This window comes from Lampetra planeri, chromosome 29, assembly GCF_965212315.1.
Source record: "Lampetra planeri chromosome 29, kcLamPlan1.2.h2, whole genome shotgun sequence".
Taxonomy (NCBI): Eukaryota; Metazoa; Chordata; class Hyperoartia; order Petromyzontiformes; family Petromyzontidae; genus Lampetra; species Lampetra planeri.
The window spans coordinates 4,476,161-4,491,468 of NC_136135.1; the positions used below are offsets into that span (position 1 = coordinate 4,476,161).

The window sequence follows — 15,308 nt, forward strand, 5'->3', positions numbered from 1 at the left end:
TTGCTGCCGTGGCGAGATGTTAACCCCCCCGCCTCGTATGCAGGAGGTCGTGGCTTCAATCCTGACCCTGACGTTTGTATAGTTGGAGTTTACTTGTCTCTCTCCCCTAGTCGTGTGGATTTTTCTCAGGGTCCTCCGGTTTTTCCCTACACATTCATAAACATGCGTTTCGAGTATTTGGCTGCTATACATTTCTATGTTATAAGCCACTTCATTGAGCTATAATTTGTGGTCAGGTCACTTTTGAAAAAGAGTATTATATCTCACCAGGCCTTACCTGGTAAAATTGTTTTTAGTTTAGCTTTGGTCTACATTTTTGCGATCGCAATATAGCTTGTGGAAGCTGGGATAAGGAACCATGTGGGAATGTGTCCTTTATGTAATGTATGTTGAACTTCTTTCGCACTGTACGTAGCCAACCATGTTCATCGGAGGTCCTGTGCACGTTTATAAATTGTTGCACGCCTGACACAACGAGAGTGGTTTTTGTATATTTTTTCTTCGTGAAGTTTTTGCGAGCGTTGGAAGTCGTCAGACAAAAGAGAAGTCTTGTGCAATCGTTATGCAATGGCAATTATGAATGACATTAACCCTCGTCTTAATAGGGGAATTATTCTAGTAATTCTAGCAATTTGCTTGGCATGGTATATAATTTTACTTGATGCCATTTTGTGCTTGCTGCTGCTTTGTGTTATTAGCTAGGTCGTAGTGCCTTTGGGACATTGGTGTCACCTTGAAAACCAGTGTTATACAACTACAATCCTTGCAGCTGATGATAATTAAGGCAGTTGTGTTGTAGGTTTATGTTAAGACTCTTCAAAGCTTCCCTGTGGAATGTCAAAGGAAAATAACCAAAAGGCCAGCGACTATCCTGGCAGTGTCTTTGTGAATACCAGCATTTAAATTGCATAAGGTGTTTGTCTTGGCGCTTTACTCCAGTGGTAGAGCTGACACACAGAAGTCATTCTAGTTTGTTTAAGTTTTTTTCTGCTTCCTGTGATGTGTTTCCAATTCCCCGTTGGCTATCGCAGTGCAGAACAGCTCATGAGAATGGAAATTCTAATTGTTCATTGATGAAAATGCCCATTAATGTTTGAATAGTTGGGTAGATAATCTCATGGTCTTCTGACCCTTAATTTTGCTTATACAGTGATACCTCGGTTCACGAACTTAATTCGTGAACTGACTGGTCGCGAACCGAATTGGTCGTGAACCGAGGCACATTTTCCCATAGGGTTCAATGTAACTCCGGTTAAGTCACGACCACGTGACAGCCTGGAAATAGCATTCAAATGGCCGTGGCTCCTGTTCGTGAACCGAAGCGGAGTTCGTGAACCGGAGCATATTTTTATGAACTTTTCTGTTCGTGAACCGAGTTGTTCGTGAACAGAAGCGGAGTTCGTGAACCGGAGCATATTTTTATGAACTTTTCTGTTCGTGAACCGAGTTGTTCGTGAACAGAAGCGGAGTTCGTGAACCGGAGCATATTTTTATGAACTTTTCTGTTCGTGAACCGAGTTGTTCGTGAACAGAAGCGGAGTTCGTGAACCGGAGCATATTTTTATGAACTTTTCTGTTCGTGAACCGAGTTGTTCGTGAACAGAAGCGGAGTTCGTGAACCGGAGCATATTTTTATGAACTTTTCTGTTCGTGAACCGAGTTGTTCGTGAACAGAAGCGGAGTTCGTGAACCGGAGCATATTTTTATGAACTTTTCTGTTCGTGAACCGAGTTGTTCGTGAACAGAAGCGGAGTTCGTGAACCGGAGCATATTTTTATGAACTTTTCTGTTCGTGAACCGAGTTGTTCGTGAACAGAAGCGGAGTTCGTGAACCGGAGCATATTTTTATGAACTTTTCTGTTCGTGAACCGAGTTGTTCGTGAACAGAAGCGGAGTTCGTGAACCGGAGCATATTGTTATGAACTTTTCTGTTCGTGGACCGAGTTGTTCGTGAACAGAAGCGTTCGTGAACCGAGGTATCACTGTAATATGGCTTTTTTTTCCAGTCATTACCACAATAAATACATTTTCTCCCCCCCTCCACCAAATATATGCTTATATATTGTACGAATGATGCAAATAAATTCATAAATTACAATTGACGAGGATGTGTTCAGATTAGTTTTGCTAATAGGTGTTCTATTGTTTCTGAACTATTTTCCACCACTTGGTATTTTTAACCAAATAACCCCAGAATGTGCCCTATCACCACATACTTTGGAAGTTAAGTATCTTTGAGCCTGAGTAGCGCGTGGATGGGCAACAGCCATGCACGGCAGGCGTTACAGCCTGCGTAGTTGCATGGTGGGCAGCAGAGAGCAGTCTAACAAAACCCACTGTAGGTACTGATTGGACTGGTCTCCCACATCTTTTTCTCCTGATTTTTTTTTATCAACCTCCATGAGCCAACGTGGTGTGTGTGGAGACCCTCATCCAGCAGTGCATTGTCAAAGGTCTCTATATTATAATTAATCTTCATGGGTTCACAGCACATCTGCAGCCACTGGATTTTAAATTTCTGGTCCAAAGCGATTTTGTTTTATCTTGTCCCCCCATTACCATGTATGCACGTTGAACTTCTTTCCAATCACACGTAGCCAACCATGCTAATCGGACGTGCGGGGGAAGGACAACAAACTAAACACAAAAAGCACTTCTGAAGAAATCAGTTTTCAATATTGATTTAAAAGTGCATAGCTCTGGTGGCTTCCTAATATTAGAAGGAAGACCATTCCAGACGGTGATGTAGTGACCGTCTTTGTTCGATGGTTAGCCAAAAGCCGCTGTTAGAATGACCGGAGTTTGAATGCGGGTTTTTTTTCCTTGACGAGATGAGAGGTTTTGTGGTTCATTTGTAGCAAGCGCTTTGTGTGTAATGAGTGCAACCTTATAATGTATTTGTTTGGCAACCGAAAGCCAATGCAAGCTCAGCGAGCAATGGACAAACATGGTCGGATTTTGCAGTACCTGTCACAGGTACCGAACTAAATTTTTATGATAACTTCATCAAAGCCGTAAAATGCCTAACATGGCTTCGCACTACATCAAAACCGAGCCGATATTTATGCCGAGCCTAACGCCCCCCCGTCTGACCGCCGTGTGTTCCAGAACTACACGGTAATCGTGACGAACAAGTTGTCGGTGCTTGATCAGAAACATATACGTGTCTCGACCGCAAACAACACGGTGGAGTTTGTCGTGAAGCCGTTGACACCGAGTACGATGTACACCGCGGTTGTGAAAATATTGGACACCGTCGCCGAAACTCCGACCATCACCTTCACAACAGGTAACGGCTTCCCCTCCCGAGCGTACCTCAGAGGTCGCAACCGGGTACCCGATACCCGTACCCTACCCGATACCCGGCTACCCGTACCCGGCTGGGTACCCGTTTGCGACCCTGGTGCGGCCGGGTATGGGTACGGGTAGGCCGTGAGTCACTGGTGAATAACCGTATTTCACTAATTTCCCAACGTCTTGTCTCTTCTCACAATTCAAGTTCCTAGAATCAACCCACCCGCGCCTGCAACATGGCTTCATCCCAGAGGTCGCAATCAGGTACCTGATACCCGTACCCTACCCGTACCCGGCCGAGTAGGGTACGGCCGGATACGGGTACGGGTACCCGTTTGCGACCCTGGTGCGGCCGGGTACGGGTAAGGAATCAAAACCCGTTTGCGACCTCTGGCGTACCTTATCTTTCCCGTGTTTCTGTGGCCTAAAGCCACCTTCTGCGCGTTAAGTTTTTGGGCACCGCGGTGGCGAGATGTTAACTGCCTCGCCTGGTATACAGGAGGTTGCCGTTTTGATCCTGGCGCTGACGCCTGTATATTTGGAGTTTGCGTGTCTCTCTCCCTGTGGTTGCGTGGATTTTTCTCAGGGTCCTTCGGTTTTTCCCTCCGCATTTAAAATCAACATCACGTGTTTAGAGTATTTGGCTGCTATAAATTTCCATATAAGCCACTAAGTTGGGCTATCATTTGTGGCAAGGTCACTTCTGAAAAAGAAGCAAAGCGCTCCGTTGGCCTCACCTAGTAAAATTTTAAATAGTTTCGTTTTTATCCAGCAGTGGATAATGTTGTCATGGATAACACCACCGCACTTGTGGTCGCCAGTTCGAGCCATTGGCAAGTTTGTTAAATCCCCCACATGCCCTCTGTTAACCCAGTGTATCAAATTGTAAGTGTAAAAAAAATTCTACATAAAACTGTGGTTTTAGAATTTATGCAAATGCTTGTGGAATCGATGCATTTTAGCGAACGAAGCTGACAAAAGTGTGCATCACAAGAAACAAAATGTGAAATAATCCAAACGAAATGGAAATATCCAGACAAAAGAGATCTGTTTCTTAAATCCATTGCGACCCCAAACCATAACAATCTAATTGCCTTCCTCTGTTGCAGACAAATCTATTTGTAACTTACAACTCAATTATGAACATAAAATATCTTTCGACATAAGTCGTAATATCAGTGGGTGTTATGAGCCATGTATTTTTTCTCTCTCTATTAACCACAATCACAACGTTTCCCACTATTGGGTTTACCACTTAAGTGCACAGAGGTTAATAGCACCTCTGTGTAAAACGTTCTTGGCTCTTTGTAACGTGGCAACAGTGCTAAGAGCGGAGAAAGAACATTTTTCTTCCGTCCTCAGGAATCCCGGCAAGCCTTCAAGCACTTTCGCAGTTTAAGTTCGGCTGTGTTTGGAGAGCTTTAATAATCAGTCCAAACATGTGTATTCAGCGTGGCAGAGTTTGCATCTCTGCGGGGTTGTCATGCGGTGTGCACTCGGGCGTTTCATCCTCTGTTGTGTTTGAGCACTCTTATGGACATTTCTTTTGGGGTATGGGGAAGAGAAATTCCAAAGATTCTGTCAGGACACCGGTGACTTTAACACTTTCATTGTTGCCTCCCCCACACCTTTTTGAGATACTTTGAGGCTCTCCCGCTGTATCGTTTTAAACGTGAGGGGTTCCCGGAGTACACGGAGAAAACCCACGGATGCTACGTGGTGGGGGGGGGGGATTATACTCAATCCCTGTTCGGATAGAAACAGATCGAAATTAATCCACTTGCTGTTCTGCCATACCCTGGTGAACGGGGACATGGCGACGTTCGTTTAGCACTATTGGCTACGTACGGTGCGAAATAAGTTTGACGTGCGTACATACATGTACCACCAACCCTCGCCCCCGCAGTACTGTGTCATAGACATCCATAGCCACCAGAGCACGTACACTAAAATCTGTGCATCTTCTTTTATAAGTTGTCTATTCTGGATATGTTTTTACTTTTATCCTTTCAATAGCTGCCTTGATTTTACAGCGGACGGTATCTTCCTTTGAGACCAGACCGCAAGAGCGGAGATTTTTTTTTTAAACCACAGATTTAACTTTATCGGATCATTGTCAGGTTGACTGCACCCTCTAACTATGTTGATATCATTCCTGATTGTTCAAGTTGTCCTGAGATGCTACTCTCTTATTCTTATCTTGTCACGCATGAAAAGGACGGGGGGGTGGATGAAATCTAACCCGTCATCGGTGCACAATTAGAACGGCCTTTTGTGTGTTTTCCTGACCCTCCCTCTCTCCCCTTTATGCAGAGGACATCCTTCCCCCGCAGACCGTCAAGGTGATCCCCGTGGACGACAGCACCGTGCTTTTGATTTGGGCAGACGTGTCGATGCAAGACAGCAATTTCGTTAGGAACTGGGTAAGAACAAAAAATAAACGATCAGAGCCGCACTTTCTTTACGAACATTTCCCAAAACTTTTCCTATTTCGGTTTTAAGTTATTTATACGAAGCACGCTACGAGCCGTTGGGATATATCACACGCAGACTCGCAACAGTGATGAGTCTTCTTCTTGGTTCTTTCGGTAAAGTCACGTAGAAGGGAAATAATAAAATAATGAAAATAAAACATAATAAAATAATTCTCACGACGTTTCGGCCACAACGCAAGCAGCCGTCCTCAGGTGAAGAACAGGTCTGTCGGAAAGACAGCGTCTGACCTGTTCTGTTCTTCACCTGAGGACGGCTGCTTGCGTTGTGGCCGAAACGTCATGATAATTATTTTATTATGTTTTATTTTTATTATTTTATTATTTCCCTTCTACGTGACTTTACCGAAAGAACCAAGAAGATGAATCCCTGCAGTCACGAAAGCTTTAAATCGAAAGTGAGGAGTCTTTTTCGAAAATCGTTTGCGAATTTTCGACGAGAATTATTGTTAAAGTGCCCAATCCCAAATTCTCCGTTGCTCACCGCCGCCCCGCTCCCCGACAGGGCTACGACGTCTACATGCTTGCGGACGGCAGCACGGCACCCAAGCGACTGGGCAACACGAACGAGACGCACTACTACGTCAGGAACCTGCTTCCGGGCCACAACTACACGTTCACGGTGCAGGCGGCGTGCGGCCCTCAGAGCGGGGACAAGAAAACGTGCGGCCGCGCCGCCATCGCCAGATACGATATGCTCGAATCAGGTGCGTTGGCCCCGCCACTCACCGGGGCTCTTGCCCTCGTCCAGGAAGCAACGTCCACCCCGCGCCTCTCGCTCTGTGTCGTCGCACCTCCGATTAGCGCGTTTGGGGCCACGCGCGGTGCGAAAGAGGTTCGAAGTAACGTACGCGAACGTCGACGTCTCCTGCGCTTCACTGACATTGTGAAGTAGTTGCTGTTTTAAGAGTGAACAGTGGGGCAGCGAAGTCCGTTCCCCCATTTTTCTTGCTTTCCGATTTTCATAACCGGTTTGGTTTACGTTGACGGTGTTCACGTGCGTCACAACGCAATGTAACAGGGCCGCACATTGCCTCATTTAAATTAGCGGCACATTTCTTATTTTAAAAGCTCGTTAAATCTTATTCGATGGTTACACGATGAAGGCTTTTGCAGTTGTCATCACTCTTTTGGCAAAGCAGAATATTCATAATATTTTTGCCTACGTTTTGCTTGTGGAGTTCCGCGAACATTTTTTCATTTTTTGTAGAAAAGTTAGGTACGTCGTCATTTCTGAAATAAAAAATGACGGTTTTGGATATGTAGTTGGATTGATAAAAAAAATTTGTACTATAAAAAGATAACAATCTTCCTACTTATTTATGCTACGGCTGACATGTTCGTGGATGGAATCCCCTTGCTATACTTGTGAATACTCACCTGCAAGTCGTCACTAGTTCGGCACACGCAGAGTTGCAAACATCGGCTGTGCACGATAGACCCGGCTTTACCGTCGCCCATTCAATGAATCCCCCCCCCCCTACCCCACCCCCCCCATCTTGTTGTTTAGCGGAGTCTTTCTTCTCCAAGCCGAGAGACATGGCCACCGTGGTGGTGCCTGTGGTGTTTTTCGTGCTGCTCCTCATGGGTGGCGTCATGGCCTACTTTGTCGTGCGGCACCGCCGTCTGCAGAACAGCTTCACCGCGTTCGCCAACAGCCACTACAACTCCCGCCAGGGCTCGGCCACCTTTTCCATGGGCGATGACCTCGGTAAGTGAGGAGTGGGGTAGCCTCGCAGCAGCGTGCTGCCGTGGTTATTTTTCTCTTCGTCATGCCTGCTTCGAACCCCCCCCCCCCCCCCCGCGTTGTGGTGGTGACGAGATGTTAACTGCCTCGCCTGGTGTGCAGGAGATCGTAGCTTCGATCCTGACCCTGACGTCTGTATGTTTGGAGTTTGGTCGCCAACCCTTGGCCTAGCCGAAGCCCTCTCGACAGGTTGATAGATAGGTTTACGGTTCGAATCCATCGATCGCCCCGGTTATTACTCCGGGTGTATTAACCATAAAAAAAATATATATATATACACGAGCCGACTGCTTCACAATGGACATTAAGGATCTTGTGATCTAAGTCGCAACAGTAGTCCATTGTGTGTTTGTGTCATGGTCTAAATTTGCTCAATTTGAAAATAATTATCCCATAAATGACGATTGGAATATTCATGCTTGCAAGGACCCGACTGAAAAATACAATAAAGGGACTCAGTGAGGCTTTCCTGGGTAAACAACATCTCTCCACCACGGGTGAACACGTAACTACCTCACCAGGTATACAGGAGGTCGTAGGTTCAATCCCGACTGACGTATATTTGGAGTTTGTGTGTTCTCCCCGTGGTGGCGTGGATTTTTTTCCGGGTCCTCCCGGGTTTTCCCTCCACGTTTAGAATCAACATTCATTTAGAATATTTGGCTGCTGTACATTTCCACATGATCAGCCACTTTGTTGACCTATCATCTGTGGCCAGGTCACTTCTGAAAAAAAGAGCAATATAGCTCGGTGGGCCTTACCTGGTCTAATACAAGTATAACCCGTAAAAACAAAGTTTTTCACTATAAATCCTTTATATGCGTGGCGGCTAGAGTCCTCTCGTCCTCTGGCTTGAGATGGCTGCCACCTATGGGTCAGATGATTGCATGGCACCATTAAGCAATTGGTAATTAAATATAATATTTTTGTCCTATAAAGTGTAAAATTTTAATTGTCACGCACAACGAGTCTGTGTGCAAAATGTCAGCTCGATTGGATCACGGGAAGTGGGTTAAAAAACGACCGAAAGATTTGCACGGTCGTAAGCAAGCAAGCAAGCGCGCAAGTGAACTTAATATAAAGGATTTTAAAAAGATAAATAGTTTTTTGTACGGTCAGTAATGCTGCTGTGCAGTCGTCGATACCCTTGTGAGGTTGGGTCATTGCCTCCTAAGAAAGAGATGGTGAACCCAGCTCTGCAGGGTTCTCCAAAGAAGGGAAATGCCGATGGTCCATCCCCCGTGTAGGTGCCTCTGCTTTGCCAAACGGCTGGCCGGTGGCCCCCGGGTGCTGGGGAGTTGTTTGGGGGTAGAGGACAGCGTTAGCCCTTTCCCGTTCCGAGACGTCTGCAAGTTGCAGGGTGGGTCCCGTTCACCGCTGAATCTCGTTGGAGACCATTGCGGTAATGCTCGTGCATGGCACAAAGTGCCGGCCCTTGGTACCACCTAGATGTGGCCAATAACACACGCTTAGACAAAGTTGAAGTGTCGATTTAAAGCTTTCGTGACTGCAGGGATTCATCTTCTTGGTTCTTTCGGTAAAGTCACGTAGAAGGGAAATAATAAAATAATGAAAATAAAACATAATAAAATAATTCTCACGACGTTTCGGCCACAACGCAAGTAGCCGTCTTCAGGTGAAGAACAGGTCTGCCAAGGAGACAGAATTCAGATTCTGTCTCCTTGACGTCGTGAGAATTATTTTATTATGTTTTATTTTTATTATTTTATTAAATTCTTTCTACGTGACTTTACCGAAAGAACCAAGAATAAAAAGTTGAAGTGGTTAGTCCCTTAACAAGCTGCAGCGTCATGCTAAACAAGTTCTCACTATCCATATCCAGATAAATAAAATGTTGTACAGAGACGGTGCATATATTTGTTTTGTAGAAGCAGTCGTTTATCGGCCGAAGTACAAAGGAAGGTCTTGAGCTTAGATTTAGACACGGAGTTGACGGTACGGAGTGCAGGGGGAGAAGGGTCCTTCAGGCAGGGTGACCAGCTTTCATTGATGGAATCGAGGCAGGCACCTGACACGGGCTCCAAACAACAGCTTTTACTTCAGTACAAAATCTTTTGAAGTTGGCATCGGAAGATTAATTTCACTGAGGAGAGAACAGTTATTTATTCTTACTGTAACTCGTAGCTATAAAGTTTCTGTTTGTTCATGTGTGCTTTGCTTATTTCCATAGATATCAATTGTATCATGTAAGCACATGTACGCATACATTCATTCGGCCATGCGGTGCATTAATAGTATATGTATAGCGGTGGTGTTTTGGTCAATGTCCATTGCTACTACGATATTTGCGTCCTGTTATCTAATATCAAGCCACAAACATTAAGTGACCATTGGTATGTGAGACTAGCCTGGAACCTGCCTTCGTTTCAACTGATATTACATTGAGTACCTCTGGTGCAGTGTCAACACCAGCACTTGGCAAACATTTTGGCTGGATGTGGTTCTGTGACCCCCACTATCACCTTCATTACTGAGTCGGCTTATATAAGTCCTCAGTGACCTACATTTTTCCCAGTTCTATTTTCTGACTTGAAAGCTATCTCTGTACGATGCAGTACTGTACATGGGGTGAATTTTACACGTGCAAATGTATTGCCTAGAATATACACATTATTATGCACAGGCTTAACCAAGCGTTATTGGTTGTTAGGTGGCTGTTAAGTTTACAATGTTTCAATCGTGTGCCCATAACTCTGCTGCTAGAGGGGTATGTGTGGTCCAAGTGAGTATTGTTTCCCACGTTGAAATGTCATCGTTGTTACCTTTATTGGTGAACTGGCTAAAAAAACCATTCGGGCTAAAAGTCTCTTTTTCAAAAAGAGACTTGGGTTACGGAGAAAAATGGAGGAATTGCCAACAAACAGTACAGCAAAAGGAAAATATCATAAAGATAATCTTGAAATCTAACCAAACATTTTTTTTTTTCAGGGGATGAAGATGAAGATGTGCCGATGATTCAGGGCTTCTCGGACGATGAACCGCTTGTAATTGCTTGAGGCGTCATGCTGTGGTTGCCCGTTTAGTTGTGGGAAGATTTATTTTTGAAAAGGCGTCAAAAATTAAACATGCCAAAAATTGCACTTTTTCTCACATTGTAACATATTGCTGGTCAAAAGTGAATTTTAAGTTACTTTGCAGTTGATTTTTTTCTTCCTCTTTCCCCCAAAGTTTGGCAAGCCTCTTGTGTTTTTTTTAGCAGCTTTATTTCTGGGCCTCGTTGGTACTTCATCTTTACGACACCCAATTAGATGTTTTTCTGCAATGCCTCGTGACAAGGTACAGGTACCTGATGCATCAGCCGCTACTCACAGAAGTGCTTTCTTTGCTGTGTGAAAGCATTGTGCGATATGCTCCGCTGTTTACACTTTTAAAGACGAGCACTCCCCTCTGTACTTCTCAAATGTTGCGCAAACACTGTTAAGTAACTGTGTTGAATATGTGATGATACGTTTAAGGGTCCATGCTTTGCTTCGGTTAAGGGGTGGGGGTGGGGTTCAATTATTTGTTAAGACAATTTGGCCAGATTGTTCACAATATATAAAATGGCGAGAAAAAAAAGTTGGATCACATGTTATAAGCAATTTGCTTTTATGGTACCTATTAAAATGTGTGGCTATATGGGAGTCCACTTTTGGGTTTGATATTTGTATAATTTCATTCTCAGGAATGTTGTAAACCACATGCATTCATCTGGTTGTCGAGCATAGTATAACCATAATCTTACGTTTTGTTTTTAAGGTCTGTTTTACCTGGTACAAAACAAACTTACTGGAGTGGAATGCAGTTTTGGTGTTGTGACGGGAGGATTTCTGTTCATGTGATTTAAATGTCAGCGAGCGGAAGCTGATGATGACGGGTACAATGTCGCATATTTCTAAGTGAAAAACGTCGGCTATATAACCAAATATAGAACATGACAGTTACACCATATGCACAAATGTTACACTGGGTGTGGGCAGTTCATTGTGGTGAGAGGGAAAATATGTGATAGTGGGATATGCGACATTGTGCTGGATTTTTTATTTTATTTTATTCGGTAAATCAAAAGTTTGTCAAAGGAAGAGATTTCCTGTAAAACGGAATTTAGTTCAGTTTTATTATATGCCTTATCTGTAATTCCATTAATTGGCTGGACGAAATGTATTACACAGGTGGTAATTCATTAATAAATCCTCAGAAAGTCATGGAATTGCAGTACCAATATAGTTTTAACAAAAAGGTAATCAAATATTTTGAGTGGCTGGAAATGTCCACCGCCAAAATTGTGCACTTTGCCTGAAGTGGTTTGTGCCATTAAAGCTGCGTTCTTCCCTAAAAGTTTAAAGTTTTTGTTGAGAATTGCATAACCAACGAGTTTTTAGTGACCAATTTCAAAGCCCATGACTTGATAAGAGGCCGCCTTTTCTTTTGGCTCATTGATTTAACGGGGCGTATGCGACATGTATATTTTTGTAATATTCCGCTTTTGAAAGGAATGTTAGATATGTCAACATACAGTTAGAAGCATTCGTACAGCGATGGTTCATGTCTGGTACATTTTAAAGTTTCCATCTTATAAGTTTAACACGAGACCACACATTCTATGCAGTATGGTCCAGGTAATTGTTTTTCATCATATACTATTTTACTACCAGAAAACAATAAATACGGGGGTTAATCTAGCAACGCAGCATTGTGAATTGATAGAGAAAACATAGTGACGATAAAAGTAAGCCAATTTTTTTGAGCCGATTTAAGCGAGTTGAACTTTGGCGGCTTTATTATTTGTGTCGTGATTGCATGGTAGGATTTGCATGTAAATAGTGAGCACACTTCGGTTATTCGCTTGCCATTTGAAGAATTAATTTTAAGGGTTAATGTTCTTGGTTTAAACAATGTGTTTTCCCATTCTGGGAACTGGCATTGAAGCTAACATAAATCTACACATATTTTAAAACATTTGCGCTCCTGCAGTGATAACAGAAAATACGCAAATGTAGAAAGACATTCACACCTTTAATGAATCCAAATGTGCTTTGATGTGCGTGCTTATGACAAACTAAGCAGTAGTTGATGTTTAATTCCGAAATACAAAATGTGAATATAGGGACAGTGCTGGACAATTTTGAGAGTAGGTTAATTTTGGCTTGAGTTGGTTGGGTCTAAGGTTTTCTTTGACTTTCTTATTTTCAAGATGTGTTTTTATTGTGGCATTTTAATATGTATATTAAGCACAAATTCCACTTCAAAGGTTTTTTTTTTCTTCAGATTATTCCTTATGGTTTTACATATCTATGGAGTTTTAGTGACATACAAAGAAATCTAATGTCCACCGTTTGGCTCCATAATGATGCATTTTTTTACTGACATCCACACTCACAAGCAACCTTCCACATTGTCAGGTTCCGTATAATTGTTTTAAATATCTTTAATCTCCTTCCTCCATGTGCGTATAAAAAAGTTTTGTTTTATTGTCGAATTTTTTGTGTCTTCATGAATCTTGCATATCATTTGATCCTGATTTAAATGTCAAGCTTGCTTGCAGGAAGGAGCCTTGACTTATTTGGAGGTAATCAAAAGTTAACATACACACGAAGGGTGGTTCTGTTTTGGGTAATTCTTGCACTGTTACTTTGCTTAATTGAGCATAAAATGTGAGCTTTGTTTTGCAATACTGTATATGTTTTTAAATATTCTGTATTCTCTCAATAAACAAAGGCAAAACATTTCCTCGTGGCTTTATTTTGAATGTTGCTACTGATTATTAGATGTGTAAATCTGATCAATGTAATTGGCCAAAACCTGTTCCACATCACGATTTAATAAGAGTGGCAAATTTGGTTATGCACCCGTCCTTGTGAGGAGTGCATTGCATTGCTTAACTGCATTCCTTCACTAATGACGATTTCACTTTGTACTGCCACGGTAAATATTTGTAAATCGAATTGTATTTTACGGAAGATTACACGCTTAAAAATCTATACATGGAAAAAAATGCATCAAACGTGTTTATGCAAGTGCATTGCTGTTGGATTCCATGAAACAGTTTACCAGTACGCAAATATCTTGGTTCTTTCGGTAAAGTCCCCCTCCAACCCAGCTTAAATATACGCTGCCAAGCCTGGTGGTTTTCATTCAGACGCTGTCTTTCCGACAGGCCTGTTCTTCACCTGAGGACGGCTGCTTGCGTTGTGGCCGAAACGTCGTGAGAATTATTTTATTATGTTTTATTTTATTATTTCCCTTCTACGTGACTTTACCGAAAGCACCAAGAAGATGAATCCCTGCAGTCACGAAAGCTTTAAATCCAAATTTAGTACGCAAATACTTTTATACCAATACTCTGCAAGCTATGTACGTACATGTGTTGAAAAGGAGTGAGACCATTTATCTCGCTAACTTTTATTTGACCAGGTCAGGCCCACTGAGCTTTAAGTCTTTTTCAGAAGCGCCCTGGCCACGTAAGATGTCTCAACGAAGTGGCTTATGTGGAAATTTATATCAGCAACAAAATACTTTAAACGCACGTTGATTCGAAATGTGGAGGGCAAAACCAGAGGTCCCGGAGAAAATTCCACGCGACCACAGGGAGAGACACTCCAAATAAATAGGTGTTAGGGTCGGAATTGAACCCTGTTCTGTATACCAAGCAAAATAATTAACATCTCGCCACCACTAATAGTTGAGTGGTTATCTTCCCATCCAAACAGCCTTAATTGGAGGGCTTTGTAGTGGGAGAGCAGGGATTTTGCTAAGTTATACCCTCGATATGGAAAGCCTTGTTGACTGGGCAAGCCAGATCCAGGCACTGATGGCTGCAGGGGTTGCTGTGCCATGGAAGGGCAACGCAGCACGGTGGAATGGTCGGACTCACTGCCGCGCGTGTTGCAACATTGTAACCGAGGTTTTCTTTTCGAAAAATATAAAACTGCAGCCATGCAATTTCTCGCACCACTGCCGGCAGAAGGGCCTCCACTAGAGGGAGCTCTATAGAGCCCCGCTCTGTCGAGTGTACGTTGGCCTATACTCTTAAACGCAGACCAGACGGCTTGGAAGATGTGTGAGTACCCACTCTTTACCCCACCACACGTGTTTCGTTTATTCCCCCCCACCAGTACCTCCCGATGAGCACGGTTGGCTACGTACAAAGCGAATGAAGTTCAACATAGATACTCATACTCTTAGTTCTTTCGGTAAAGTCACGTAGGTAAAAAATGAAATTAAAATTAATAAAATAAAAATCACGACGTTTCGGAGGCAACACAAGTCTCCGTCATCAGGTGGGACCGTCAGCCAGATTTGCTGCATCGTGAGGCAGGGATTTAAGATGCAAGCTCTTAAATACAAGTTAAGGGGGAGGAGAGGGGGGGGGGGCTGCCTCACTTGATGCAGCAAATCTGGCTGTGACGGTCCCACCTGATGACGGAGACTTGTGTTGCCTCCGAAACGTCGTGATTTTAATTTTATTTTTATTAATTTTAATTTCATTTTTTACCTACGTGACTTTACCGAAAGAACTAAGGGTATGAATCCTTGCAGTCACGAAAGCTTCAAATCTAGAACATAGATACTGCCCAACACGTAGCCCCACATAGCCTATGGCAACCTGGTCTTTCGATTAGCGCGGGTTGGCTTACGTACGGTGCGGAGGAAGTTGAACGTGCGTGCAACGTAAATGTCACAACGCCGAATGTCCACTCTGGTGGCGGCCTTTCCAGTAGGGGGCTGTCTGACTCCGCACGCCGCGTCCAACCGCTGCAAGGCGTTGCAGTCGG

The 15,308-nt window shown here is 43.5% G+C and overlaps 1 protein-coding gene across 3 annotated transcripts in view; it reads left to right on the forward strand.

The window, feature by feature from the left end:
- The window catches only part of SORL1 (sortilin related receptor 1), a 95,469-nt gene extending 82,210 nt beyond the window's left edge, over positions 1-13,259 (forward strand). For all 3 annotated transcript variants that reach the window (XM_078608143.1, XM_078608142.1, XM_078608140.1), the window contains exons 43-47: positions 3,109-3,289; positions 5,608-5,717; positions 6,292-6,493; positions 7,297-7,497; positions 10,483-13,259. In XM_078608143.1, the coding sequence (XP_078464269.1) occupies positions 3,109-3,289; positions 5,608-5,717; positions 6,292-6,493; positions 7,297-7,497; positions 10,483-10,550 (762 nt within the window). In that variant the 3' untranslated portion in view covers positions 10,551-13,259. The remainder of the gene's footprint in view (positions 1-3,108; positions 3,290-5,607; positions 5,718-6,291; positions 6,494-7,296; positions 7,498-10,482) is intronic.
- Positions 13,260-15,308: the final 2,049 nt, after the last annotated feature.